General features: G+C 45.3%; 1 protein-coding gene across 15 annotated transcripts in view; it reads right to left on the reverse strand.

The window, feature by feature from the left end:
• Window positions 1–554: 554 nt before the first annotated feature.
• Window positions 555–27,966, reverse strand: part of LOC308147501 (NACHT, LRR and PYD domains-containing protein 3-like) — an 835,749-nt gene continuing 808,337 nt past the window's right edge. For 14 of the 15 annotated variants that reach the window (XM_080519688.1, XM_080519687.1, XM_080519690.1 and 11 more), the window contains 4 exons: window positions 4,250–4,432; window positions 2,405–2,587; window positions 1,943–2,116; window positions 555–1,618 (listed from right to left, as the gene is read on the reverse strand). In XM_080519688.1, the coding sequence (XP_080375814.1) occupies window positions 1,594–1,618; window positions 1,943–2,116; window positions 2,405–2,587; window positions 4,250–4,432 (565 nt within the window). In that variant the 3' untranslated portion in view covers window positions 555–1,593. The remainder of the gene's footprint in view (window positions 1,619–1,942; window positions 2,117–2,404; window positions 2,588–4,249; window positions 4,433–27,966) is intronic. The other variant, XM_080519693.1, reaches the window with a different exon arrangement.

Genomic DNA, 27,966 nt, shown 5'->3' on the forward strand with positions numbered 1-27,966 from the left:
GATTGGTTCTGATGATGTCACGCCGTGCAGTTCCATGATTGGTCGTTGAAGACGCCGTCTCCTGATTGGTTGAACGAAAGATGATCCGGGACTGCAATTTGCTCGCGGGGACATTTGATTGGAAGTTGAAAGCTACAGCAGGCATCGTGATTGGTTTTGATAAGATGATGCTGCAAATGTAATTGGCCTCGGCGGGACTTTGTTCTACCAAATGTCGCGTAGCGGAACCTTTCGTAATGTCTGGACTATCAGATGCTACTTTTTTCACACTTTTTAAACTCAGTGGCTTAAACAAAGATGCTAATTTATGGATTTTTAAAGGTAAACGAGCTTCATGTCAAAGATACATGGATGATGCGTTTAGGTGCATCACGTAACTCTGGACTCCATGGCTGTGCTCCAGGCTGACCAATCCTCTCCTCACAATCACAACCAGCAAATACTTTATGACCTGAGATGAAACCCTCAGTGTTTGTGTATTTTTGCAGTAATTCACTTGCCCTCCCTCCCTCCCTCTCTTTCCCTCCAGTCCAGTCCGTCACCCACCATGGAAGCAGTGTTTAAAACTTGTTTATTTTTAAAAAAGAAGAAGAAAAAACCTGCAATCCCACAGTGAAATTCATACCCTGTTACAACGTGGACACATGTACTGATAGACAAGTGTTTGTACTGTATATGTACAAAAATATATAGTCTTTTTAAATCTGGTTGGTGCAGCTTATGTTCATTTATTAAAAATAGTGTACACTGTACTGTCTGTGGTCCATATTGACGTGATCATTTACCAACATCAACATCTTTCACAATTACACACTTAAATCACGCAGTACGTTATATTACTGTATATTACTGTACAGGCAGAACATTTCCTAAAAACTCAAATCAATTAGTTTTCAGCAAACTGCACCATGATCCTGTCCTGTCAATTCCTCCATGACCCAGGTTCCTCCATGTCAAGACCAAGACACAATGAGACGTGACTGGAACACCAACGGTCTCTGTCCATGCTCTGTCCACTCTCTGTGCTGTGGACACGTCCTCAGGTGATGGAGGTGAAGGTGGAGAACAGCTTGATGGAGTGTTGACCAGCTCCTGCTCCACTTTACACAAGCTGGAAAAGTCCCACACACACCAGGTCCCTCTTTGAAGGTTCCAGAGTCTCATTGTCCTCTGAAGGACACTTGTTAAGGTCCAACATGAAGGAACGGGATTCAAACCTCAACAAAGAATTTAGACTAACAACAAAACATCTCTACAGCTTCCAATGAACCAACACATGAAGAGGAGGAGGAGGAGGAGGAGGAGGAAGAGGAGGAGGAGGAAGAGGAGGAGGAGGAGCAGGAGGAGCAGGAGGAGCAGGAGGAGGAGGAGGAAGAGGAGCAGGAGGAGCAGGAGGAGCAGGAGGAAGAGGAGGAGGAGGAGGAGGAGGAGGAAGAGGAGCAGGAGGAAGAGGAGGAGCAGGAGGAGGAGGAACCCTGGTTCGATGCTGGACTCTCTCAGCTCTTCACACTGCACCACTGACACTCAGCAGATCTTCTGGTGGTTCCTCTGTCGCTCACTGCTGGATGAAGCTCTGCTGTCCTCAGTGGACCTTCAGGACACACAGTGTCCTCTCCACCTGCAGAGAGAAGAGAGGTCAGAGGACATGAGGACAGAGGTCAGAGGACATGAGGACAGTCTCTGAGGAGCAGCCAGGACTTCAGTCCTGTCCACAGCAGCAGCTCAGAGCTCATGAAGGACCACCACTGTCAGACCAACACAACCAGCCTGTGGCTCCTCTGATTGGCTGACTGTGTCCTCTGCTGTCCAATCCTGAAGCTGCTCAGCGTTGTCCTCTCACAGCCTCACTGAGACGTCCAACACTGGATCTTTGTTCTCACACTAACTGTGTTTAGTAGAAACCTGCTGGAAGCAGCAGGGACTCACTCCAACATCTACTGACCTGAGAGTATGTAGGCTGCAGTCTGGACTCTTCTGAAGACCAACCAGCTGCTCCACATCTGGATCCTGAAGGTGGTTGGAACTCAGGTCGAGCTCCTTCAGGTGGGAGGGGTTGGACTTCAGAGCTGAGGCCAGAGAAGAACAGCTGATCTCTGACAAACTGCAGCCCCTCAACCTGAATAAAGAGAGAAAGCATGAGAATGAATGAGGAGAACCAATCAGATGTGTTGATGGAGAAATGAGCAGCTCCTCATTACTGAGTCCTGATCAATGAGCTGTTCTGTTGTTGTGGATCTTCATCATTACCCTCATCATCCTCATGTCAGCACAACCTTCACACTCCTCCTCATGTCCACACACATCAGTAAGAAGCTGCTGAGCTCAGTCCATCTCTCACTGCAGGACCAGAGTCTCACATCACTAACATTCCTCCTTCTACAACAGTAACAGACAGTCAACTGACCCCAGAGTCTCCAGACTACAGAGTGGACTCTCCAGAAAACCACACAGCTGCTCAACTCCTGAATCCTGCAGCTGGTTCCAACCCAGGTCCAGATGTTTCAGATGTTTCAGGAGGGAGGGGTTGGACTTCAGAGCTGAGGCCACAGAAGAACAGCTGATCTCTGACAAACTGCAGTCAATCAACCTGAATAAAGAGAGAAAGAAGTTAGATTAGAGGACAAAGTTTGATGTTGAAGTCATTGAGAGTGAAGAAGTTTTTCATTATTTAGGTGTTTGTTGGGTTGTTTAGTTTGATATAAATTCATTCTAAAATACTTGTTTAACTCCACAGTTCAGCTACAAAAAGGCTTTAATTTGTAGTGTGTGATTTACTGTAATTAAATATTTGTTTGCTTTTTAAAGGTCCTTTAAGTAACTGTGTGAATATTTCTCATGGTCTTATAATAAGAAGGGTCATTTGAGTGTCGCCCCCTACTGGGAAACCTTGGTGGTAACTAGCTGCTCACCAACCCGACCCCCCCAGCCTTTAAGTCACAGCTCCTCTAATTCAATTCAGACAATAATACTTTAGAGAGCTGGGCTGCTACATGAGCTGAAATGAGCAGCTGATCATATTCAGAAGAGACTGATCACACTGATCCTTGTTGTTCATTTCTTCTTCTAAAGAAGGTTGGAGCACCGAGGAAGTGAAAGAAGAAGGAGCTTATTATTGTCACTGATGTGATCTTTGTTCTTCTGGAGAGCTGAATTGATGTGACAGCAAACAGAAGCAGTGTCCAGTGGGAGGACAAGTCAACAGCCTAGCTTACTGGACATCAAGACAACAAGTCCAGTTTGTGTAAAGGAGGACAAAACGCTGCAGCAATTTAAAGTGTATTTAAAAGATGTTAATAGGACTAAATTACAGTTCAGGGTGAAAACAATGAATTAAATAAGTCCACTGTGATTAAAACTAGACACTCCTATAGATATATTTGATCTTCCTGTGTCTCACATAGAGTCTAAAAGGTTCAAACAGAGTTGGACTTTCCAGGCAGCAGCAATAGTGTGTTACTCTAAAAGGCCAGCAGGGGGCGCATAGTGATTGAAGGCAGTGGAGCCCCCAGGCGGAGTCCTGTACGTACTGCACCTACAGTTTATTTGAAGGTGTGAACATTTATTTTGAAGGGGTGTTTGCTTTTGTCTCTTCCTGGTGAGCCGTCAGCAGAATGTGTTGCTGGGCTGTTTTCCTCTGTGTTTCTGTACACACCCCCGGGGCTCGCCAACCACCATCTTCTCTGTGCACAGAACGGAAAATCACCCCCCGGCGCTCACAACGCAGACGCTGGGGGGAGGGGGGGGTCTGTGTGTACTATGGTATTGAATCCTGGCGGCGCCACTGATTGGAGGAGCCTCAAAGCTGCACAGAGGCAGCTGCATATTAAATCCTGCAGCCGAGACAAACGCCAGCTCAACCTGTCTGCCTCTTTGTTTCCTGCTACAGGATTTAATGTCACCCTCCATGACACACACTGGGTCAGGGGGGCAACAATCGCAGAGTGAGTGAGAGTTTGGAGCTCCAGCTGGGAGATCAGTGACTCTTCATCCAGGAGAGATCAGCCTGCTTTGAAAGCTGAAGGTGAACATGGAGCCTGTCAGAGCTGGACAGTGAATTGTCCAGTGCAGCACCTTGTTCTTCTACCAAGCTTTGAAATGTGGAGCTCCACACGGCTCTGCCACAGTCACAGGACTAAAGTCTCAGTTTCTCATGGAGATCCTCAGTGTGGATCATCTCATATCAGCCTGATGTCTGACCTTTAGTGGAACACAACTTTCACTGCACACAAACTCAAACATGGGGTCTGACCTCAGAGTCTCCAGACTACAGAGTGGACTCTCCAGAAAACCACACAGCTGCTCAACTCCTGAATCCTGCAGCTGGTTCCAACCCAGGTCCAGATGTTTCAGATGTTTCAGGAGGGAGGGGTTGGACTTCAGAGCTGAGGCCACAGAAGAACAGCTGATCTCTGACAACCTGCAGTCAAACAACCTGAATAAAGAGAGAAAGCATGAGAATGAATGAGGAGAACCAATCAGATGTGTTGATGGAGAAATGAGCAGCTCCTCATTACTGAGTCCTGATCAATGAGCTGTTCTGTTGTTGTGGATCTTCATCATCACACTCATCATCCTCATGTCAGCACAACCTTCACACTCCTCCTCATGTCCACACACATCAGTAAGAAGCTGCTGAGCTCAGTCCATCTCTCACTGCAGGACCAGAGTCTCACATCACTAACATTCCTCCTTCTACAACAGTAACAGACAGTCAACTGACCTCAGAGTCTCCAGACTACAGAGTGGACTCTCCAGAAAACCACACAGCTGCTCAACTCCTGAAGCCTGCAGCTGGTTCCTACTCAGGTCCAGATGTTTCAGATGTTTCAGGAGGGAGGGGTTGGACTTCAGAGCTGAGGCCACAGAAGAACAGCTGATCTCTGACAAACTGCAGTAACTCAACCTGAATAAAGAGAGAAAGCATGAGAATGAATGAGGAGAACCAATCAGATGTGTTGATGGAGAAATGAGCAGCTCCTCATTACTGAGTCCTGATCAATGAGCTGTTCTGTTGTTGTGGATCTTCAGCATCACCCTCATCATCCTCATGTCAGCACAACCTTCACACTCCTCCTCATGTCCACACACATCAGTAAGAAGCTGCTGAGCTCAGTCCATCTCTCACTGCAGGACCAGTCTCACATCACTAACATTCCTCCTTCTACAACAGTAACAGACAGTCAACTGACCTCAGAGTCTCCAGACTACAGAGTGGACTCTCCAGAAAACCACACAGCTGCTCAACTCCTGAATCCTGCAGCTGGTTCACACTCAGGTCCAGATGTTTCAGGAGGGAGGGGTTGGACTTCAGAGCTGAGGCCACAGAAGAACAGCTGATCTCTGACAACCTGCAGAACTCCAACCTGTTCAGGTGACACAAAAGAATTGGAACCAAGAAATGTCAACAATACATTATATCATTGCAACAATAACAACTGCAGAGGTGTTGAATTATTATGTTTTTTTTTTCTTTTTAAATCAATCAATGAAAGACGTTATTTGTCCCCGACGGGATAATTAAAAGGTCAAATAGTGCAAATCTATAAATATATAAATATATAAATAGATCAACAACAGACTACAACTCCATCACCGGTAAATAAATATCAGTAGTAGTAAAAATGTGTTAATAAAAGTGAGTCAGATATAAACAGAACAGAGAATGAAGGTCAAAGGTTAAATATGTATCAGGAGGCCAGGCAGTGATCAGAACTGAGTTTTTAGAAAAACCTCTTGTCCTTTTTATTTTGAGACGGGGGGCATGTTGTCGGCTGCTGTAGCTAAAAAGTTACTCATAATCTAACTTAGTTATTTTTAAAAACAAGTAATCAGTTAATGTAATTAAATTACATTTTAAAAGAGTAACTAGTAATCAGATTACTTTTTCAAGGTAACTGTGGTAACACTGATGAGTAAAGATCAAAGAAGTCATCAAACTTTCAATGAACAATAGATATCTGATGCAACAGATCAGGAAATGATGGCAACTTACATCAATCTCATCAAGATATGCTAAAAGTTACATTTAGAATTTTAATTAATAGTTAAATTACTAATAATTAACAGAATTCATTGAAAAAGGTGAAGAATTTCAGAGTTCCTGACATCAAAGAGATTGACATTTCATTCACCCTTGTAACATTAATAAGACAGCAAGTCGTGACAAGTAGCTTCAGTAGGATTCCAAACATTGTCTTCATTTAAAAAGAAAAAAGAAAAACATAGATTGTGTGTGAGGCTCAGAGAATAAAGACGGTGGTTCATGAAGCTGCATTCGGCCTCACTAGAACAAACTCTTCTATTCTATTTAGTCCCGTCACTGTGCTTCACTCCACTGATTTGACTGGTGGCTTCATAAGAAGTCCTGGTCAATGTGAGGCTCTGGCCTCTCCTCTGTCAAGCCTCCTCTCTTTCCTTGCTGCATCCTCAGCCTCCTCAGTGAGGATGTTTACATCCAGTCACAGCTGGAATGATGTCCTGCTGCTGTGGTTGTCTCATGTCCTGTTCTTGCTCACAGTCGTGTCGTGTGAGAGTCTGAGGCACGACTCTGTGACATGGACCAGGACACACACACACACACACACACACACACACACACACACACACACACACACACACACACACACACACACACACACACACACACACACACACACACACACAGTGTTGTGATTGGTCAGACTGAAGCCAAAAGGGGGCGGGGTTACTGCAGTGCCCCTGCAGACCACAGAGAGGATTCATATGGTTCTATTGGTGCAGAATTGTGAGTGAGCACTGGGACACTTTGAGAGCAGGACAATCAATTGTTGGAGCACAAATAGTATTTTGAGAACAAATTAAAATTGTGTGAAGGAAACGTTGAGGTGGAGCGACGACAAATCTATTGTGTTCAGTTCCTCTGCTCTTCTTCACATTCTGCCTCTGTGCAGTCAGACTGTAGCTCTATCTCGCTCTATCTCTCTATGTCTCTCTCTCTCTCTCTCTCTCTCTGTCTCTCTCTCTCTCTCTCTCTCTCTCTCTCTCTCTTCCCCCCCTCTCTTGCTCCTTCTCTTCCCCCTCTCTCTCTCTCTCTGTCTCTCTCTCTCTGTGTCTCTCTCCCTCTCTCTCTCTTCCCCCCTCTCTCGCTCCCTCTCTTCCCCCTCTCTTTCTCTCTCTCTTTCTCTCCTTCTCTCACTCTCTCTCTTCCCCCTCTCTCTCTCTCTCCTCTCTCACTCTCTCTCTCTCTTCCCCCTCTCTCTCTCTCTCTCCCCTCTCTCTATCTCTCTCTCCCTCTCTCTCTCCCCCCTCTCTCTGCCTATTTCTCTCTCTCTCTCTCCCTATCTCTCTCTCTCTTGCTCTCGCCCCCTCTCTCTCTTTCTCTCTCTCTCTCTCCCCTTCTCTCTCCCTCTCTCTCTCACTCTCTTTACCTCTCTCTCGCTCCCTCTCTCTCTCCTTCTCTCTCCCTTCCCCCCTCTCTCTCTCTCTCTCTCTCCTTATCTCACTCTCTTCCCCCTCTCTCTCTCTCTCTCTCCTTCTCTCTCACTCTCTTCCCCCCCCTCTCTCTCTCCCCTTCTCCCTCTCTCGCTCTCTCTTGTTTCTTTTCTACTTTTGTGAATTTATGTTTTCTCATCAGGACCTTGACAATAATGTGTGTGTGTGTGTGTGTGAGAGAGAGAGAGAGAGAGAGTGAGTTTCTCATCAAGGTAGAAGGTTGAAGGTATAGAGTGGATAGTGTTTCAGTATTCAAGGTGTTTGTTGGGATGTTTAGTTTGATATAAAGTTGATAGTAAAATGTGTGCAGACTCTTCATCAGGAGGATCATCCTGCTGTGAAAGCTGAAGGTGAACATGGAGCCTGTCAGAGGTTGACAGTAGAGCTGCAACAAGGAATCCATCAAGTCAATCAAATGTGATGATTACAAGAGTGATCCACTATTTCATGATGGATTGGTTGTTGGTGTGATTTCTGCTCCCTCACCATGTTGCAGAGCCGTTGACTTCACCTTCAGAGCTTTGTCAACGTCTGCTGACTGAAATCAAGTTGAAAAGCTCCACCAGCAGAGAGAGGTGGAGGCAGAGTGGAGGCGGTACAGTAGAAGCTCTGAGGAGTGGAGCGGTAAGAGCCACACCCTGTACTGGGCCACACGTCACTGTGCAGCCACACTATTGAACTGTTCACACACCTTCATGAGGACAACCTGCTGGACCAGGACAACGGACAGCTTGTCCTGGAACATTTCAACTGAGAGACACTAAAGACCAAAACACTTGGTCTGGACCAGAGGATGAGAATATTCAGACGTTGTGGTGTCAGGAGATGAGTTTAGAGATGTGAATGATGGTGCTGCTCTGTGAAGCTCCTCTCCTTTAGTTTCACTTTCCCTTTACAACCGACCAAGAAGCTCCAAGCTGCTCCACCAAGCAAGGTGCTTCTAGAGGATTTATACAAGCTTTGTTCTCACTCTTCTTTCTATTTTGCTCCACACTATTTCATTAAAATGGACTTTATGTTGAGATTGTACTCATTTTCAGTTTCATCTTGTAAAAATACAATTCCATTCCAGACACTGTGACACAACAAAGAACAACTTTGAAGAGTAAATTTAAAGGTTATTATAGCAATATTTTACCAGTCTGGTCACTCAGGATGAAACTGGACTGTATGTGGTCCCTGAAGTAAAGTAAATATTATTTAATAATTATCTTGTATACATCTTATATACATGTAAATATATGAATATATATTGAATACATCTTTGTATTGGTTCAGTTCTGGGCTTTAAATTAACCAAAACATATTTGGTGTTTGGTTCGTTCATTATCAACTGGTCCTACAACTTGAAATGTTTTTAGTTTTTTTAACTGATTCATCAATTAATCAAAAAATAATGGACTAATTAATGGATTATTATAATGATTGTCAGTTGCAGCCCTGGTGGACAGTGAATTGTCCAGTGCAGCACCTTGTTCTTCTACCAAGCTTTGAAATGTGGAGCTCCACACGGCTCTGCCACAGTCACAGGACTAAAGTCTCAGTTTCTCATGGAGATCCTCAGTGTGGATCATCTCATATCAGCCTGATGTCTGACCTTTAGTGGAACACAACTTTCACTGCACACAAACTCAAACATGGAGTCTTACTCTAGAGTCTCCAGACTACAGAGTGGACTCTCCAGAAAACCACACAGCTGCTCAACTCCTGAATCCTGCAGCTGGTTCCAACCCAGGTCCAGATGTTTCAGATGTTTCAGGAGGGAGGGGTTGGACTTCAGAGCTGAGGCCACAGAAGAACAGCTGATCTCTGACAAACTGCAGTCATTCAACCTGAATAAAGAGAGAAAGAAGTGAGATTAGAGGACAAAGTTTGATGTTGAAGTCATTGAGAGTGAAGAAGGTTCAAACTGGAAGAGTTTAGAAATGTAAAGTCCAAACAGCTGAAGGACCAGGGGGAGAAGAGTCTCATCAATATGCTGATTGGTGTTTGTTGGGTTGTTTACTCCAGAACTGTGGGAGCAGAGATATTGGCCTGTACTTTGTTAAATCTTCTTTGTTTCTAGTTTTATGCTTCAGCTTGATTTGAGTCATTTAGTGAGGAAATTGTCCAGTTTGGAAAGACAAAGGTTCCAGATGTGTGTCAGTGGTTTGGAGATAAACTCTCACCCTCTTGACTGTTTTCATGTCCATTTAGTCTCAATCACAAGTTTTGGTTTCACATTTATTATTCATTTCTATGATTTCTTCCTTACTAATGATAAGTCTCTGTGTGTTTCTCTTTACACTTTAATATATTCCATGTGTGTTTAATGGGATTGTTCTTGTTTCCTTATATTTCACTGTATTTATTTTCCTCACTTATTTTTAAAAATTCTCTCAGTAGTTTATTTATTTTTGTATTTCACATATTTATTTGCAACTTCTTTAGTTTTGTGTTTTATAGATTCTCTGTATCTTGTATTTTTCTTTTTGACAGAATTTATTAAATCCTTCAATTGATGTTTTTATTGTGTTTTGTCATTAACAGTTTAACATTTCTTACTAATTCTGCATTTCTTACAGATGTATTGACATTGTTGTCTATATATTCTAATTCCGAGTTACTTGTCATAAATGATGCTATTCCACTAGTTCCTACTCAGCCTTACTCGCCTTGCCTCTACTCGACTCAGCCTCGGTTGTTTTCCATTACAATCGTACGACCGCATCGTGGGCGGAGTCATCAGAGCTTTCTCCGTCATGCACAATAATCACCCCGATATGATGCGTCACTCATTGCAACAATAACAACTGCAGAGATGTTGAATTCTTTTTGTATTTTTTTCTTTTTCAATCAATCAATGAAAGACTTTATTTGTCCCCGACGGGATAATTAAAAGGTCAAATAGAGCAAATCTATAAATCTATAAATAGATAAATAGTGCAACAACAGACTACAACTCCATCACCGGTAAATAAATATCAGTAATAGTAAAAATGTGATAAGAAAAGTGAGTCAGATATAAATAGAACAGAGAATGAAGGTCAAAGGTTAAATATGTATCAGCAGGAGGCCAGGCAGTGATCAGAACTGAGTTTTTAGAAAAACCTCTTGTCTTTTTGTTTTGAGACAGTGGTGGAAAGTAACTAAAAAGTTACTTGCAATCTAACTGAGTTACTATTAGAAACAATCACTTAAAGGTAATCAGTAAAGTAACTAAATTACTTTTTAAAGGAGTGGTGTGGCAGTCGTGTCGTGTCAGAGTCTGAGGCAGAACTCTGTGACATGGAGCGTCACAAACACAGTGAGTGGAGGAAGTAAAGCTGCTGCTCTACACCTGAACTTACCCTGGAAACTTGACTTGTTGTTTTGCTTCCTGATTAATAGAGGAGAAACTATCTAGAGGCTGCAGTGTTCTACTGACATGTTCTACTGATGTTCTAGAGATGTGAGCAGGAGAACAGAGAGTGGTGGATATTAATGATCAATGATGTCAGAACCTGAGATCTTCCAGTTTACAGTGAGGACTCTCCAGGCCAGCACACAGTAGCTTCACTCCTGAATCCTGCAGGTCGTTGTCACTCAGGTCCAGATGTGTCAGACTGGAGGACTGAGAGCTGAGGACTGAGGACAGAGCTCCACAGCTTCTCCATGACAGACCACATCTGCTCAACCTGAAGAAGAACCAACAATGAAAACCAGTTCAATGTTTGTGATGGACTCAGTTTTACATCTTTGTTCCTGAACCACGTACACAGCTTTGTTGGAGGCTTTGATCACTGGCAGCAGCTTCAGAAGAGCCTCCTCTGAAGGACAGTATTTCTTCAGGTCAAACTCCTTCAGATCTTCTTCTGATGACAGTAAGATGAAGACCAGAGCTGACCACTGAGCAGGAGACAGTCTATCAGTGGACAGACGTCCTGATCTCAGGGACTGTTGGATCTCCTCCACCAGAGAACCATCGTTCAGTTCATTCAGACAGTGGAACATATTGATGCTTCTCTCTGCAGACACACTCTCACTCAGCTTCTTCTTGATGTACTGGACTGTTTCCTGATTGGTCTGTGAGCTACTTCCTGTCTGTGTCAGCAGACCTCGGAGGAGACTCTGATTGGTCTGCAGTGAAAGACCCAGGAGGAAGCGGAGGAACAAGTCCAGGTGTCCATTAGGACTCTTCAAGGCCTCGTCCACTGCTCTCTGATGGAGATGCTGGAGATTAACTTCCTCCTTCAACACTTTTGACCACCAGGAGGTTTGTTGTTGTTCATCCAGGAGGTTGATTCCAGACTTGATGAAGGTCTGATGGACATGAAGAGCAGCCAGAAACTCCTGAAGGCTCAGATGGATGAAGCAGAAGACCTTGTCCTGGTACAGGCCTTGCTCCTCTTTAAAGACCTGTGTGAACATTCCTGAGTACACTGAGGCTGCTCTGAGATCGATGCCACACTCTGTCAGGTCGGGTTCATAGAAGATCAGGTTTCCTTTCTGCAGCTCCTCAAAAGCCAGTTTTCCCAGAGACTCTATCATCTCCCTGCTCTCTGGACTCCAGTGTGGATCTGTGGCAGCTCCTCCATCATACTTGACCTTCTTGACTTTGGCCTGGACCACCAGGTGGTGGATGTACATCTGAGTCATGGTCTTGGGCAGCTCTCCTCCCTCTCTGCTCTTCAACACCTCCTCCAGAACTGTAGCAGTGATCCAGCAGAAGACTGGGATGTGGCACATGATATGGAGGCTTCGTGAGGTCTTGATGTGGGAGATGATCCTGCTGGCCTGCTGCTCCTCTCTGAACCTCCTCCTGAAGTACTCCTCCGTCTGTGGCTCAGTGAACCCTCGGACCTCCGTCACCATGTCGACACAGTCAGGAGGGATGTGATTGGCTGCTGCAGGTCGTGTGGTGATCCAGAGGCGAGCAGAGGGAAGCAGTTTCCCCCTGATGAGGTTTGTCAGCAGCACATCCACTGAGGTGGACTCTGTCACATCAGTCAGGATCTCAGTGTGCTGGAAGTCCAGAGGGAGGCGACACTCATCCAGACCGTCAAAGATGAAGACCACCTGGAGGTCTTCAAAGCTGCAGAGTCCTGCTTCTTTGGTTTGAGTGAAGAAGTGATGAACAAGTCCCACCAAGCTGAACTTCTTGTCCTTCAGCACATTCAGCTCTCTGAAGGTGAATGGGAATGTGAAGTGGACGTCCTGGTTGCTTTGGTCTTCAGCCCAGTCCACAGTGAACTTGTGTGTCAGGACTGTTTTCCCAATGCCAGCCACTCCCTTTGTCAGCACTGTTCTGATTGGTGGAGATCTTCCAGGTGAGGCTTTAAAGAGGTCTCCTGGTCTGATGCTGGTTTCTGCTCTGTCTGCTCTCCTGGATGCTGCTTCAATCTGTCTGACCTCATGTTCCTCATTGACCTCTGCAGTCCCTCCCTCTGTGATGTGGAGCTCTGTGTAGATCTGCTCCAGGAGGGTGGACTCTCCTGCTTTAGAGACCCCCTCAAACACAACCTGGAACCTCTTCTTCAGGGCACATTTCACCTTCTGTTGGCAGACTCCAGTAGCAGTTCCTGAAAAGAAGAAACCATGAATGAGTTGAGTGTGTTTGACATTGAATGTGAATATGACAGTGTGTTAGTGGAGATGTTTCTCCTCCATCAGCTCCATCAGCTCCATCAGCTCCTCAGTGGAGACCAAACAGCCTCTGGTCTGATGCACATGTTTGCATCACATGAACAGCAGAGTTCAGGAACTCTCTTTGTGTCTCCTCGTCTCTGCTTTTGGACTCTGCTGCTTGTTTTGGACTTCCTGCCTGTTTCACACTTTCTGTGTCTGACCTGGAAATGACCTCTGTTCTCTGGACGGACTCTGTTTCTGACTGTTTTCTGCTCCAGCTGAGAACATTTCAGGTTTCATCTCCATCCTGTGAAATGAGATCAAATCCTCTTACTGCTCCTCAGACGCTGAGCCAGCTCCTCCTGCTTCATCCTCCTCAGGAAGTCCAGTGTGATCCTCAGAAATGACTCTCTGCTGCTCCTCTGCTCTTCATCCTCATCCTCCCTCTCGCTCCCTGAGCATGCTGGGTAATCTGGACTCACGAGCTTCTGCATCTTCTTCAGCTCCTTCTTCATGAAAGTCACCATGTTGTCCTCCAGCAGCTGGAACAGAGAAACATGTGGAGTTGACTTTGAGCTGAAACTGAAGCCAGATTGAGATGTGAGTGTAAATCCAGTGCAGAGAGCAGGATGGACAACATGTGAAGCCAAATCACACTTCATGTGGGATCCAGCAGAAACAGCTTCAAGCATCAGTGAAGACTGGAAGCTGGATGAAGTTTGGACTGTTTCACTTTGGACCTGAATGGATCTAATAAGCTGAGTGTCTGTTTCATGTTTCAGCTGGAAGTCACAACAGCTTCTTCTGTCTCATGATGTGACAGTAAAGTGTTGAATGGACACTTGTTCTCACCAGAAATATGGAGTCCAGATGTGTTTGCTGCTGAGGGGCGGAGCCACCACGGAGAACCTGGGAGCTCTGCTGGCTCACGCTGCAGAAACATGTTGACATGTTAGTTAAAGCTGCTGTGTGGTGTGATGATGAATCCTGACACAAACACTGATTCTCAGCCCTCATCAGCACTTCCTGCTGCACATTTAAAGTTCCTCTACCTGAAAACATCTTTAAACTCTACTTCTCATAAAACATCCCTTCTGCACAGAGAATCAACCAAAAACACCAAAACAAGACCATCAACACTCATTTGCACTCTTTTCCAACCTGCAGTTTCCCAAATCGATCACACCAACGTTGATGTTTACAAACAAACCAGCATTTGTGTCCATGAAACTGAGTTTATGTTTCCTAACTGATGTCATCTTGGGAAATCTGCCTCATGGGTTTCTGGGATATCAAAGATGATGTCACAGAAGCTCCAGCAAAATGATCAACATTGGACTGATTCAGCCCAAAATAAAAGGACAGACTTTCTCAGAGAAAGACGATTCAAGCCAGGAGAAAATTCTTCAATGTTGTGAAACTGATGGTTAATCAGCAAGCGGTCGACAAACTGGTAAGTTCCTTGAAGTGTCTATGCTGGAATGATGTGTTTGTGTGAGTGTCATGATGAATTATATCCAGAAATGTATGAACAACATATGTGAGACGAACATCAACAACTGAAACTGGATATTTTTCCATGTGGATTCTGGTCGAGGAACTTTAAAGTTGAAAGTCATTCAGTTGAAGTCTTTGACATCCACCCATCCCCCTCTCCTTTGGTGTTCCTCAGGGCTCTGTACTTGGTCCCACCTTCTTCATTGTCCATCTCCTCCACTTGTCATATTTCTCATAAATACATCATGAAGTTTCTTTGCTATGCAGACGACACTCAGCTCGACGTCTCCACCAAACCAACTCCACCCTCCACCCTCCTCCATCAGTGACGATGTACAGGACATCAAATCCTGGTTCTTCTTCAGATTGATCAAACTCAGCAGTGATAAAGAGGTTCTCCTCATGTGATTCAGGTCCATTAAAGCTCCTAGTTTCTCCACCCTCATCGACAGCTCCTCTGTTTCCCTCCAGTCAGGGTGAAGAGTCTGGGTGTCTTCCTCCACAGTACTTTGTTATTTCAAAGCCACATCAATAGAATCACTGAGTCAGCATATCTCCACCCTGCTAACATCAACCACTGTTGCTCCTCCCTCTCACCCAGCAGCATCTCCACACTGGTCCACGCCCTGGTTACTGGTTCCCTCCATGTGTTTCCTTCTCTCTGGTCTCCCTCTCAAATCCTCCATGAACTCCTTGTGGTGTCACATTCTTCAGTAGGAACCATCATCAGAACACCTTCCATCCTTCACATGACACTGCTTCTCCAGAACCTCCACTGACTTCAATTCAACACCTTCACTTCACAATTCTTTTCCAGACATTATAGTTAATCATGAAGCTCCTCCCTCCGTACCTCATTGATCTCCTCTGTACCTCACCTCCTCCTTCACGTCTCACTAACGTCCACAGTACTTCTCTGACCTCCTCTCTCAGCCTCACTGACCTCCAGCCTGGATGAACATCAGGAGGTCCAGAGCTTCAGCCTCCAACTCTGGAACTTCTTCTCAACCAACATCCAAACCATCCAGTCACTGACAACTATAAAATCTTGTCTTCAAACTTTGAAACCAGCATATTCAGGATGAAAATAGCACTTTTGAAAGAGCATAAGATCACACTTTGCTGCTGAGTTTGCACTTTGTACTCTTGTACTAAAATACTGGAAGTGAATGTTAGAGTGAGCACAACTTCTCTCACTCTGGTTTTGAGGAAATGAAAAGAAACAAAGAGTTTCTTACTTTGTGTCTGAAGGTCCAGGTTCACCACTGAAGTTTAGTGGATCATCTTTGGACCAGTCACTCTTCATAGACAACCTGCTGGATACTGAAGACCCTGCTGTGTGTCTGAGCTTCTGACCTCTACACACACACACACACACACACACACACACACACACACACACACACACACACACACACACACACACACACACACACACACACACACACACACACACACACACACACACACACACACACACACACACACACACACACACACACACACACACACACACACACACACACAGTGAAGAGGAGTCAAGAGGATTCTCTTTATTACTTCAAACACGTCAACAGTTCACATGTCAAACATTTCAACCAGCGATGATCCGTCACTTTCTAATTTCTTCCCAACCCGTCACCTCACACTGCCCCCATCCGTCACAAAACACCGTCCCCTTACTCTCTTCTAATGTGAGGAGGACAAGCAGCCACATCAAGCCAGGAGTTTCATCTAGAATAAAGAAGAGGAATGTTCCTGAAAGGCCCAGTCAGTCACCAGATCTCAATCCAACAGAGCCTGAATTTCACCTGTTCCACATGAAACGTGGGTTAGAAAGGCCCACAAAGCAACATCCAGTGAAAGGAGCTGCAGTGAAGCCTGAAGAGCATTCAAATAGAGGAAACCCAGCGAGCGCCTGGTGACGTCATGACTTCACACTTTCACACCGTCATTGCCTGCAAAGGCTTTTCAACAAGTGTGAGAGATGAATGTTGGATTTTCTCTTATTTCATTGGTTCAGTGACTTTTGAGCCCCTGACATGAAGGGATTGTGTTTAAAAAGACTTTAGTTGCTCACATTGTTATGTGATGTTTGACTTGAAGCCACTGAATGAAAGCTGAAGCCTGAACTTCACCTCCATCTGGAGAGTTTAATTTCTATTTATTGTGCTCATATTCAGGACAAAATGAGAAGAAGTGTGTCTCTGGACTAATATTTGTGGAGCAAAGTGTAAGTTAGTGATGTGGGATGTTTGGACTTCAGGGTCATCTGGAGACTTCCAGTTCCTTTAAAGCCCTGTTGGGAAGGTGACACTGCTCTGACCTGGGATCAGGTGAAGAGGAGTTCTAAACTCTGCCCTGAAAGACAACACATGATGTTCTAGTGTTGGTTCTGTCCACTGCTTGTCCTTGTGTCTTTCATGATCACATTGGGACTGATCATGGTGACGGTGGAATGTCTCTGCACCTCGTCTTCTTTACTGCAGCTGTTTTTCTGCTGCCTGTTGGAATCACTTCAGCTCACTTTGGATCATTGAAACCACTGAGCCTTGAGACGAGTCAATACAGCAGAGCCACTTTGAACACTGTTCATATTTCTATGGAGTTTACATTGAGTGTGGATTCTTCTGTTTGCTCTTTGAGTGGCTGCAGGAGTGTGTGACGTCTCTTACCTGTCCACACACTCTGGTGTGTCTTCTTCATCCACGTCACTCATGTTGAGTCAGAGAGAAACACACCAACCTGGTCCACACACACACACACACACACACACACACACACACACACACACACACACACACACACACACACACAGTAGAGTGAGATCAGAGAGCGACAGCTGAGACAAAACAGAAAAAGGAAAACAAGAAGAAGAATAAATAATAAACAAACAGAGGAAATAACGTGAGAGAAGAAAATATAGAAACGTGGAAAATAGAACAAGTAATATGATTAATGTCAGTTGGAGGTTTCAGAGAAAAATGAAGCGTCTGGATGATAAATAATGAGACGATTGAATCGTGTGTGTGTGTGTGTGTGTGTGTGTGTGTGTGTGTGTGTGTGTGTGTGTGTGTGTGTGTTGGATTGAATATTTCAGACTGACACCAACCTGAGCCAATCAGAGTGAAGGAGGGCTGAAGCCCCGCCCACAGCTGAACATTGAAAGAGTTTCCATAGAGAAGAAAAGAGGTGAAGAAAGGAGTTAATGGAGGTTGAAATGTTTGTCCAACAGGTGAAGAAGAAGAAAGCAGCTGTCAGTGGTTTGTGATGGTGTGAATGAAAGAGGAAAAGAGAAGTGAGAAAGTCTTTCTCTCCGTTGTGGAAGCTTCTAAAGAGCTGCCAGAGTCTCACCTGAACTCTCTTCACTTCTTCTTACAGACACTTTTCCATGTGTGAGGAAAGTTGTGGAGAGAAGAAGCTGCTCTTCGTCCCTCTCAGTCCGTCTCTCATGTCTGACAAGCACAAAGTGACGGTTTGTCCTCTGACTCACCCAGAGCAGGACATTCCTGAGAAAACCTGTTTGAAACCTGTTTCATGACGTCAATGTGAACTGTAAAGTGAAGGTGGAGCTTTAATATCCAGTTTGTTTGGAGGAAGAGTTTTCTCTCATTACAGGGCTGTTCAACATGTGGCTCTTCAGCTCCTCTGTAGCGGCTCCCTGAAGCTTCACTGAATCACACTGAAACCAACATTGTGTCGCGGTCGCACTGGGAAGAAGGGCTCACATTAGAAGGGGGCGGGGCCAGGTGACGTAGGCAGAGTGAGGAGGTGTGGTGAAGTAAGAGGGGGCGGAGCTTCACCTGTTGGAATGTTTGGCCTGACAGCTTCAGTCTGTGTGGAGAAATAAAGACTCTCCACTCCACTCGCCGTCTGTCTGCTTCCACCACTTCCTCACTATTTGATGTTCATTCTATTCACACACATGTGAACGTTTGGTTTCATTCCAGACATTGTGGCTGAAACGTGCAGCTCTGTTGGCTTCTGGAAGAGGAAACACTCCAGAACAGACGGGAGTTCTAGACCAGGAATATCTACCAGAAATGATTGTAAAAGCATGAATGGCTGAACTTTGGACATTTCTTTGTTCTCTTCTTTATTTCCTGCTGCCTGGTGTCCTGATCCTGCTCTCACTCACCCCTCCCTTCCTGAGAGTGTTCACTCCTCCCCTCCTGTGTTCCCCTTAGCTCCGCCCCTGTGTTCTCCTGCTTCCTCCTCCTGGTCACAGCTGTTTGTAATTGTCATTAGTGTCAGTATTTAGTTCTCCTCACTGGGAGCTCTGGTTGCCAGTTCATCTGTGTTCTCACACCAGTCGTACCAGCAGTTTTCCTTGTGTCTCCTTTGTGTTCTGACCTCCTGCTGCCCGACTTCTCCTCCTGGGTTTCCTTCTCCATTGCCTCTCTACCTATCTCTATCACTGCTCTCTCCCTCTGTTTATGTCCATCCTCCTCCTCCTGCTCCTCTTCCTCCTCCTGCTGCTGCTGCAACAAAAACTGATCTATAGTACTTGTTTGTGCTACATAAATTTTTTTCTTTTCTTTTTAATAATACAGTAATCACAGTGATCTAAATATTTTCCAACTGCCATGAGATTAAACCAGCCTGAGCAACAACAGAGCAAAAACCTAAATAATCACAATTATAACAAAAGCAAAAAAAAAGGACATAAAACAAAAAATAAATACTAAAAAACAAACAAACAAACAAACACAACAACAACAAAAGCAAACAACTTGATTTTGATAATTAACAGAACAATCTCGTCAATGAGGAGTGGAAGTGTGTGTGTGTGTGTGTGTGTGTGTGTGTGTGTGTGTGTGTGTGTGTGTGTGTGTGTGTGTGTGTGTGTGTGTGTGTGTGTGTGTGTGTGTTAGTTTGAATATTTCAGACTGACACAAACCTGAGCCAATCAGAGTGAAGGAGTGCTGAAGCCCCGCCCACTGCTTATTGTTGAAAGAGTTTTTCCATAGAGAAGAAAAGAGGTGAAGAAAGGAGTTAATGGAGGTTGAAATGTTTGTCCAACAGGTGAAGAAGAAGAAAGCAGCTGTCAGTGGTTTGTGATGGTGTGAATGAAAGAGGAAAAGAGAAGTGAGAAAGTCTTTCTCTCCGTTGTGGAAGCTTCTAAAGAGCTGCCAGAGTCTCACCTGAACTCTCTTCACTTCTTCTTACAGACACTTTTCCATGTGTGAGGAAAGTTGTGGAGAGAAGAAGCTGCTCTTCGTCCCTCTCAGTCCGTCTCTCATGTCTGACAAGCACAAAGTGACGGTTTGTCCTCTGACACACCCAGAGCAGGACATTCCTGAGAAAACCTGTTTGAAACCTGTTTCATGACGTCAATGTGAACGCGCCCCTCCCTTCCTGAGTGTTCACTCCTCCCCTCCTGTGTTCTTCTTCCTTCTTCTGTTTGGTTTTACGGCAGTTTGCATCCATGTATGTTGCATTACCCACATGGAACGAACCTATATAAACATATATGTTTCAATATAGGTTTTGATATAGGTTTTGGATATATGTGGCATATATAAAATTGGCCGTTTTCCTATATATTATGCACATATATGTGCATATATGTACCTATATGCACATATAGGCCATATACGTACCTATATGTGCATATATGCAGCATATATATTGTCATATATGTGCATATATATGCTGAATATAGGTTTCATATATGTGCATATATCCTCATATAGGTTCTTTACATGTGGGTACCAACATCTACTGGTCTTACATCTCTATATCAATTCCCACCACTATATTTTCCCCGTTGCTTTTAAGAAGCTGCTTAAACATTTCCTGCCTCTTCCCCTTTCTCCCCACACCAGTGTCTGCTTCACTCCTCCTCTCTCCATTCCTTCTCTCCTCAGTCCCTCCATCATTATCCTTCTTTCTATCCCATGCTTCCTGCAGGTCACAAGCACATGCTCCACTGTTGCCAGTACTTGACATAAGCTGCCTGTTGGATGTTTCCCCATGATGTATTTATTACTGTTCAGATGTGTGCCCAATTCTTAATCCAGTATACGTGGTCTCCTCTTCCCTACTGCCTCCTCCTCTCCTCATACCTCCCATCTATTTTGAATAGTGAACACATGTCTTCCTCTTTCTTCCTTGTCCCTTTGTTGTTGCCATGTTTTTGTGCTTCTCTCCTTACTATAGGTTTCCCTTCTGTTCTTGCCAACATGATGTTTATACCCATGTTTGTTTTGGTTGTTGCTTTCTTAGCCAGCCTGTCAGCCTTCTCATTTCCAGTTATGCCAACATGTGCAGGAACCCACAAAAAAATATTTCTGCTCCCTGTTTGCCTCTGAATGCTCTGCCATTACTCGATATACCAAGTCTTGTCTGCACTGTGAGACCCCCGACCTGAGGCTCTTCAATACTGTCGCTGATCTCACTGCACACCAGACCCTTCCTTACCTTCTCCCTTCTCACCCACTCCAATGATCAAGATGACATACATGTCCTTACTCTCTCCCTCTTCACCCACTCCAATGATCAAGATGACATACATGTCCTTACCCTCTCCCTCTTCACCCGCTCCAACCATCAAGATGACATACATGTCCTTACCCTCTCCCTCTTCACCCACTCCAATGATCAAGATGACATACATGTCCTTACTCTCTCCCTTCTCACCCACTCCAACCATCAAGATGACATACATGTCCTTACTCTCTCCCTCTTCACCCACTCCAATGATCAAGATGACATACATGTCCCTACCCTCTCCCTTCTCACCCACTCCAACCATCAAGATGACATACATGTCCTTACCCTCTCCCTCTTCACCCACTCCAATGATCAAGATGACATACATGTCCTTACTCTCTCCCTCTTCACCCACTCCAATGATCAAGATGACATACATGTCCTTACCCTCTCCCTCTTCACCCACTCCAACCATCAAGATGACAGACATGTCCTTACCCTCTCCCTCTTCACCCGCTCCAACCATCAAGATGACATACATGTCCTTACCCTCTCCCTCTTCACCCACTCCAACCATCAAGATGACATACATGTCCTTACTCTCTCCCTTCTCACCCACTCCAATGATCAAGATGACATACATGTCCTTACTCTCTCCCTTCTCACCCACTCCAACCATCAAGATGACATACATGTCCTTACTCTCTCCCTCTTCACCCACTCCAATGATCAAGATGACATACATGTCCTTACCCTCTCCCTCTTCACCCGCTCCAACCATCAAGATGACATACATGTCCTTACCCTCTCCCTCTTCACCCACTCCAACCATCAAGATGACATACATGTCCTTACTCTCTCCCTTCTCACCCACTCCAATGATCAAGATGACATACATGTCCTTACTCTCTCCCTTCTCACCCACTCCAACCATCAAGATGACATACATGTCCTTACTCTCTCCCTCTTCACCCACTCCAATGATCAAGATGACATACATGTCCCTACCCTCTCCCTTCTCACCCACTCCAACCATCAAGATGACATACATGTCCTTACCCTCTCCCTCTTCACCCGCTCCAACCATCAAGATGACATACATGTCCTTACCCTCTCCCTCTTCACCCACTCCAACCATCAAGATGACATACATGTCCTTACTCTCTCCCTTCTCACCCACTCCAATGATCAAGATGACATACATGTCCTTACTCTCTCCCTTCTCACCCACTCCAACCATCAAGATGACATACATGTCCTTACTCTCTCCCTCTTCACCCACTCCAATGATCAAGATGACATACATGTCCCTACCCTCTCCCTTCTCACCCACTCCAACCATCAAGATGACATACATGTCCTTACCCTCTCCCTCTTCACCCACTCCAATGATCAAGATGACATACATGTCCTTACTCTCTCCCTCTTCACCCACTCCAATGATCAAGATGACATACATGTCCTTACCCTCTCCCTCTTCACCCGCACCAACCATCAAGATGACATACATGTCCTTACCCTCTCCCTCTTCACCCACTCCAACCATCAAGATGACATACATGTCCTTACTCTCTCCCTTCTCACCCACTCCAATGATCAAGATGACATACATGTCCTTACTCTCTCCCTTCTCACCCACTCCAACCATCAAGATGACATACATGTCCTTACTCTCTCCCTCTTCACCCACTCCAATGATCAAGATGACATACATGTCCCTACCCTCTCCCTTCTCACCCACTCCAACCATCAAGATGACATACATGTCCTTACCCTCTCCCTCTTCACCCACTCCAATGATCAAGATGACATACATGTCCTTACTCTCTCCCTCTTCACCCACTCCAATGATCAAGATGACATACATGTCCTTACCCTCTCCCTCTTCACCCACTCCAACCATCAAGATGACATACATGTCCTTACCCTCTCCCTCTTCACCCGCTCCAACCATCAAGATGACATACATGTCCTTACCCTCTCCCTCTTCACCCACTCCAACCATCAAGATGACATACATGTCCTTACTCTCTCCCTTCTCACCCACTCCAATGATCAAGATGACATACATGTCCTTACTCTCTCCCTTCTCACCCACTCCAACCATCAAGATGACATACATGTCCTTACTCTCTCCCTCTTCACCCACTCCAATGATCAAGATGACATACATGTCCTTACCCTCTCCCTCTTCACCCGCTCCAACCATCAAGATGACATACATGTCCTTACCCTCTCCCTCTTCACCCACTCCAACCATCAAGATGACATACATGTCCTTACTCTCTCCCTCTTCACCCACTCCAATGATCAAGATGACATACATGTCCTTACTCTCTCCCTCTTCACCCACTCCAATGATCAAGATGACATACATGTCCTTACCCTCTCCCTCTTCACCCGCTCCAACCATCAAGATGACATACATGTCCTTACCCTCTCCCTCTTCACCCACTCCAACCATCAAGATGACATACATGTCCTTACTCTCTCCCTTCTCACCCACTCCAATGATCAAGATGACATACATGTCCTTACTCTCTCCCTTCTCACCCACTCCAACCATCAAGATGACATACATGTCCTTACTCTCTCCCTCTTCACCCACTCCAATGATCAAGATGACATACATGTCCCTACCCTCTCCCTTCTCACCCACTCCAACCATCAAGATGACATACATGTCCTTACCCTCTCCCTCTTCACCCACTCCAATGATCAAGATGACATACATGTCCTTACTCTCTCCCTCTTCACCCACTCCAATGATCAAGATGACATACATGTCCTTACCCTCTCCCTCTTCACCCACTCCAACCATCAAGATGACATACATGTCCTTACCCTCTCCCTCTTCACCCGCTCCAACCATCAAGATGACATACATGTCCTTACCCTCTCCCTCTTCACCCACTCCAACCATCAAGATGACATACATGTCCTTACTCTCTCCCTTCTCACCCACTCCAATGATCAAGATGACATACATGTCCTTACTCTCTCCCTTCTCACCCACTCCAATGATCAAGATGACATACATGTCCTTACCCTCTCCCTCTTCACCCGCTCCAACCATCAAGATGACATACATGTCCTTACCCTCTCCCTCTTCACCCACTCCAACCATCAAGATGACATACATGTCCTTACTCTCTCCCTCTTCACCCACTCCAATGATCAAGATGACATACATGTCCTTACCCTCTCCCTCTTCACCCACTCCAACCATCAAGATGACATACATGTCCTTACCCTCTCCCTCTTCACCCGCTCCAACCATCAAGATGACATACATGTCCTTACCCTCTCCCTCTTCACCCACTCCAACCATCAAGATGACATACATGTCCTTACTCTCTCCCTTCTCACCCACTCCAATGATCAAGATGACATACATGTCCTTACTCTCTCCCTTCTCACCCACTCCAACCATCAAGATGACATACATGTCCTTACTCTCTCCCTCTTCACCCACTCCAATGATCAAGATGACATACATGTCCCTACCCTCTCCCTTCTCACCCACTCCAACCATCAAGATGACATACATGTCCTTACCCTCTCCCTCTTCACCCACTCCAATGATCAAGATGACATACATGTCCTTACTCTCTCCCTCTTCACCCACTCCAATGATCAAGATGACATACATGTCCTTACCCTCTCCCTCTTCACCCACTCCAATGATCAAGATGACATACATGTCCTTACTCTCTCCCTCTTCACCCACTCCAATGATCAAGATGACATACATGTCCTTACTCTCTCCCTCTTCACCCACTCCAATGATCAAGATGACATACATGTCCTTACCCTCTCCCTTCTCACCCGCTCCAATGATCAAGATGACATACATGCCCTTACTCTCTCCCTTCTCACCCACTCCAATGATCAAGATGACATACATGTCCTTACTCTCTCCCTCTTCACCCGCTCCAATGATCAAGATGACATACATGTCCTTACCCTCTCCCTTCTCACCCGCTCCAACCATCAAGATGACATACATGTCCTTACCCTCTCCCTTCTCACCCGCTCCAACCATCAAGATGACATACATGTCCTTACCCTCTCCCTTCTCACCCGCTCCAACCATCAAGATGACATACATGTCCTTACCCTCTCCCTCTTCACCCACTCCAACCATCAAGATGACATACATGTCCTTACCCTCTCCCTTCTCACCCACTCCAACGATCAAGATGACATACATGTCCATACCCTCTCCCTTCTCACCCGCTCCAACCATCAAGATGACATACATGTCCTTACCCTCTCCCTTCTCACCCGCTCCAACCATCAAGATGACATACATGTCCATACCCTCTCCCTTCTCACCTGCTCCAACCATCAAGATGACACACATTTCCACTGTAAACACACTCAGGTGGTCTGATGTTCTTTCACTCATCCCTCCTTCCTGCCGGGGCACCACCACTGCTCCTCCAGTAGCTCCTGTTGTTGGCACCTTTGATCCGTCTGTGTATATTTGTACATAGTCCTGACCTTTCCCTTCTGTATATGCACAGACTTCACCCATCAATTGTAGTCCTCCCTACTTCCCTTTCTTTTCAGCATGCTTAAATCTATCATTCTGCTCTCCTTCCTCCACACAGGAGCTACCGGCCATACTACTGGTGGGCAGAACTTCATTCCCTGCACTCCCATTTCTTTCGCTGTTTCCCCTCCCATCCATCCAAGACTGAGTTTTTTAGTCTTCCCTCTCTCGAAGCAGTCCTTCATGATTGTCTTAGTTGGATGCTCCTCCCTGTGCCCTTCCAGGTAAATCCAGTAGTTTGCAATTAACTGTTTGCTCCGTAGACCAAGTGGAATTTCCCCGACCTCCACTTGGAGGGCGCACACTGGAGATGTTCTCACTGCTCCCAGACACGCCCTCAATGCCTGAGCCTGGACCACATCCAGCCTTTCCAACACTGATTTTGCTGCAGACCCGTATGTCACACACTCATCATCTGGTCTTGACCTGATCAGAGCTGTGTAAATTTGCTTTAGTGCTGCCGGATTCGCCCCCAATTCACCCCTCTGAGACATCTCATAACATTTATAACCTTTTTGCACTTTCCCACGAGTTGCTGTACATGCTCTCTCCATGTTAACTTTGTATCTAACCACACCCCTAAAACTCTAATCTTATCTACCCTCTCAATGTTGTTCCCATATACTTTCACCTCTTTCCCTACTGTGCTTCTCCTATTCTTAAATATCATACATTTTGTTTTTTTCCACTGAGAATTTAAATCCTAATTTCATCCCCCACTCTTCTGTCAGCCAGACTCCTTGCTGAAGATTATAGATCACATGACATGTATGTTCCTCCAGCGTTCTTGTGCTTCTTCAAACTGAACATGATCCATGAAACCGTGACGTAACTGAAGCACTGACGTCAGTTGTCCTTTTAAATATGGCGGCGACCACAAACACGTATGGCGGTGTCCAAAAACAAGTATGTTGGTTATTGGCATTAAAATTACTCTAAGTAATAGATTACTGAAAGTAATAAATCACTGGAGGTAATTATGAAAAATTTTAATTATGTATGTATGACAAAAGAAATTGAATTAGACTTAGGGAAAAGAACAATAATGAACTCACTGGACGTATCTTTTAGTTTTCTTCCCTTTTCCTCTCCTCCTCCAGTGTTCTGCAGGCACGTCTCAGGGGGGCGGAGTTTTGATGATATGACGTATTGTACCACGTGACCCGTTAGGACCTGTTAGGACTGTGTTCGGATATGTTAGGATTTGGTTAGGATATGGTTAAGACATATTAGGACTTCATTGGTACTCCGATCGGTGGAAGGTGCGGCCACAACAACATGCTCCAATGAGGTTTTACATCAGGTCAAACCTACTTTATTGCCTTTTGAGGAGACCAGGGTTCAATTCCTCAAAGGGGAGTATAAGGTTTTCTGTGTGTTGTTCCTGATAACCCTCGGGCCTGAACCCTGGCCAATGCAGTGGATGGTAGGCAAAGTCATTCTTTCTCCTGTCTGGTGCTCATGGCTAATTTGCATATTGCAGGACTGACTCCAGCAGACTCTCACCTTCAGTTGTTGTTTTTTTTTTTTACATCTGAGCACGTCCGGGTGGTGTGACAAATTTGATGAGCAAGTTTAGGGGTCAAATTTGGGTTCAGGGACGTACCCTGTGTCTCTTGATCATTAAATGTCCACTTCAAGGAAACACAACTGCTGGACAAATGAGCCACACCCTTCTAAGAAAAGCAGCTCCAGCAACCAGACACACAATCAAAGCTTTGATAGTGAAAGGTGAAGACAAGCTGCTCAGGAGTTTTTCTCCTGGTCTTTCATGAACCGATCCAGTTGTAAAACAAATCCAGCTTCTACAGTAGAGAGCAGGGGATGTAGCTCAGTGGGAGAGTGCATGCTTAGCATGTATGAGGTCCTGGGATCAATCCCCAGCTTCTCCAAGTTTTATGTCCAGAGCAGAAAGTAGATTAATAGTGATTTAGTGTCCCTTGATAATCAAACAATCATCAAGACAAGTCCTATAAAGGAGTGGTTCTGCAGCTGGTGACCACAAACCATGATGCTGTTCTCCTGGTTCCTGGCTGATGTTCTGCTCACTTTAGAATGTTGTTAGTGTTTCAGTCCTGGAGGAGCAGGAGGCGTGTCGACAACCAACACAAGATGCTCAGGTTGTGCAGCTCATCCAAGATGGAACATCAATGAGCTGTGGCAAGAAGGTTTGCTGTGTCTCCCTGAACAGTGTCCAGAGCATGGAGGACATACCAGGAGACAGGCCAGGACACCAGGAGACATGGAGGGGGGGTAGGAGGGCAACAAGCCAGCAGCAGGACTGCTACCTCCTCCTTTGTGCAAGAAGGACCAGGAGGCGCTGCAAGAGCTGCAGAATGACCTCCAGCAGGACACTAATGTGATGTTTCTGCTCAAACTGTCAGAAACACACTTCACCAGGTGCTATGAGGGCCCTCGTC

This window comes from Blennius ocellaris, assembly GCF_963422515.1.
Source record: "Blennius ocellaris genome assembly, chromosome: 24".
Classification (NCBI taxonomy): domain Eukaryota; kingdom Metazoa; phylum Chordata; class Actinopteri; order Blenniiformes; family Blenniidae; genus Blennius; species Blennius ocellaris.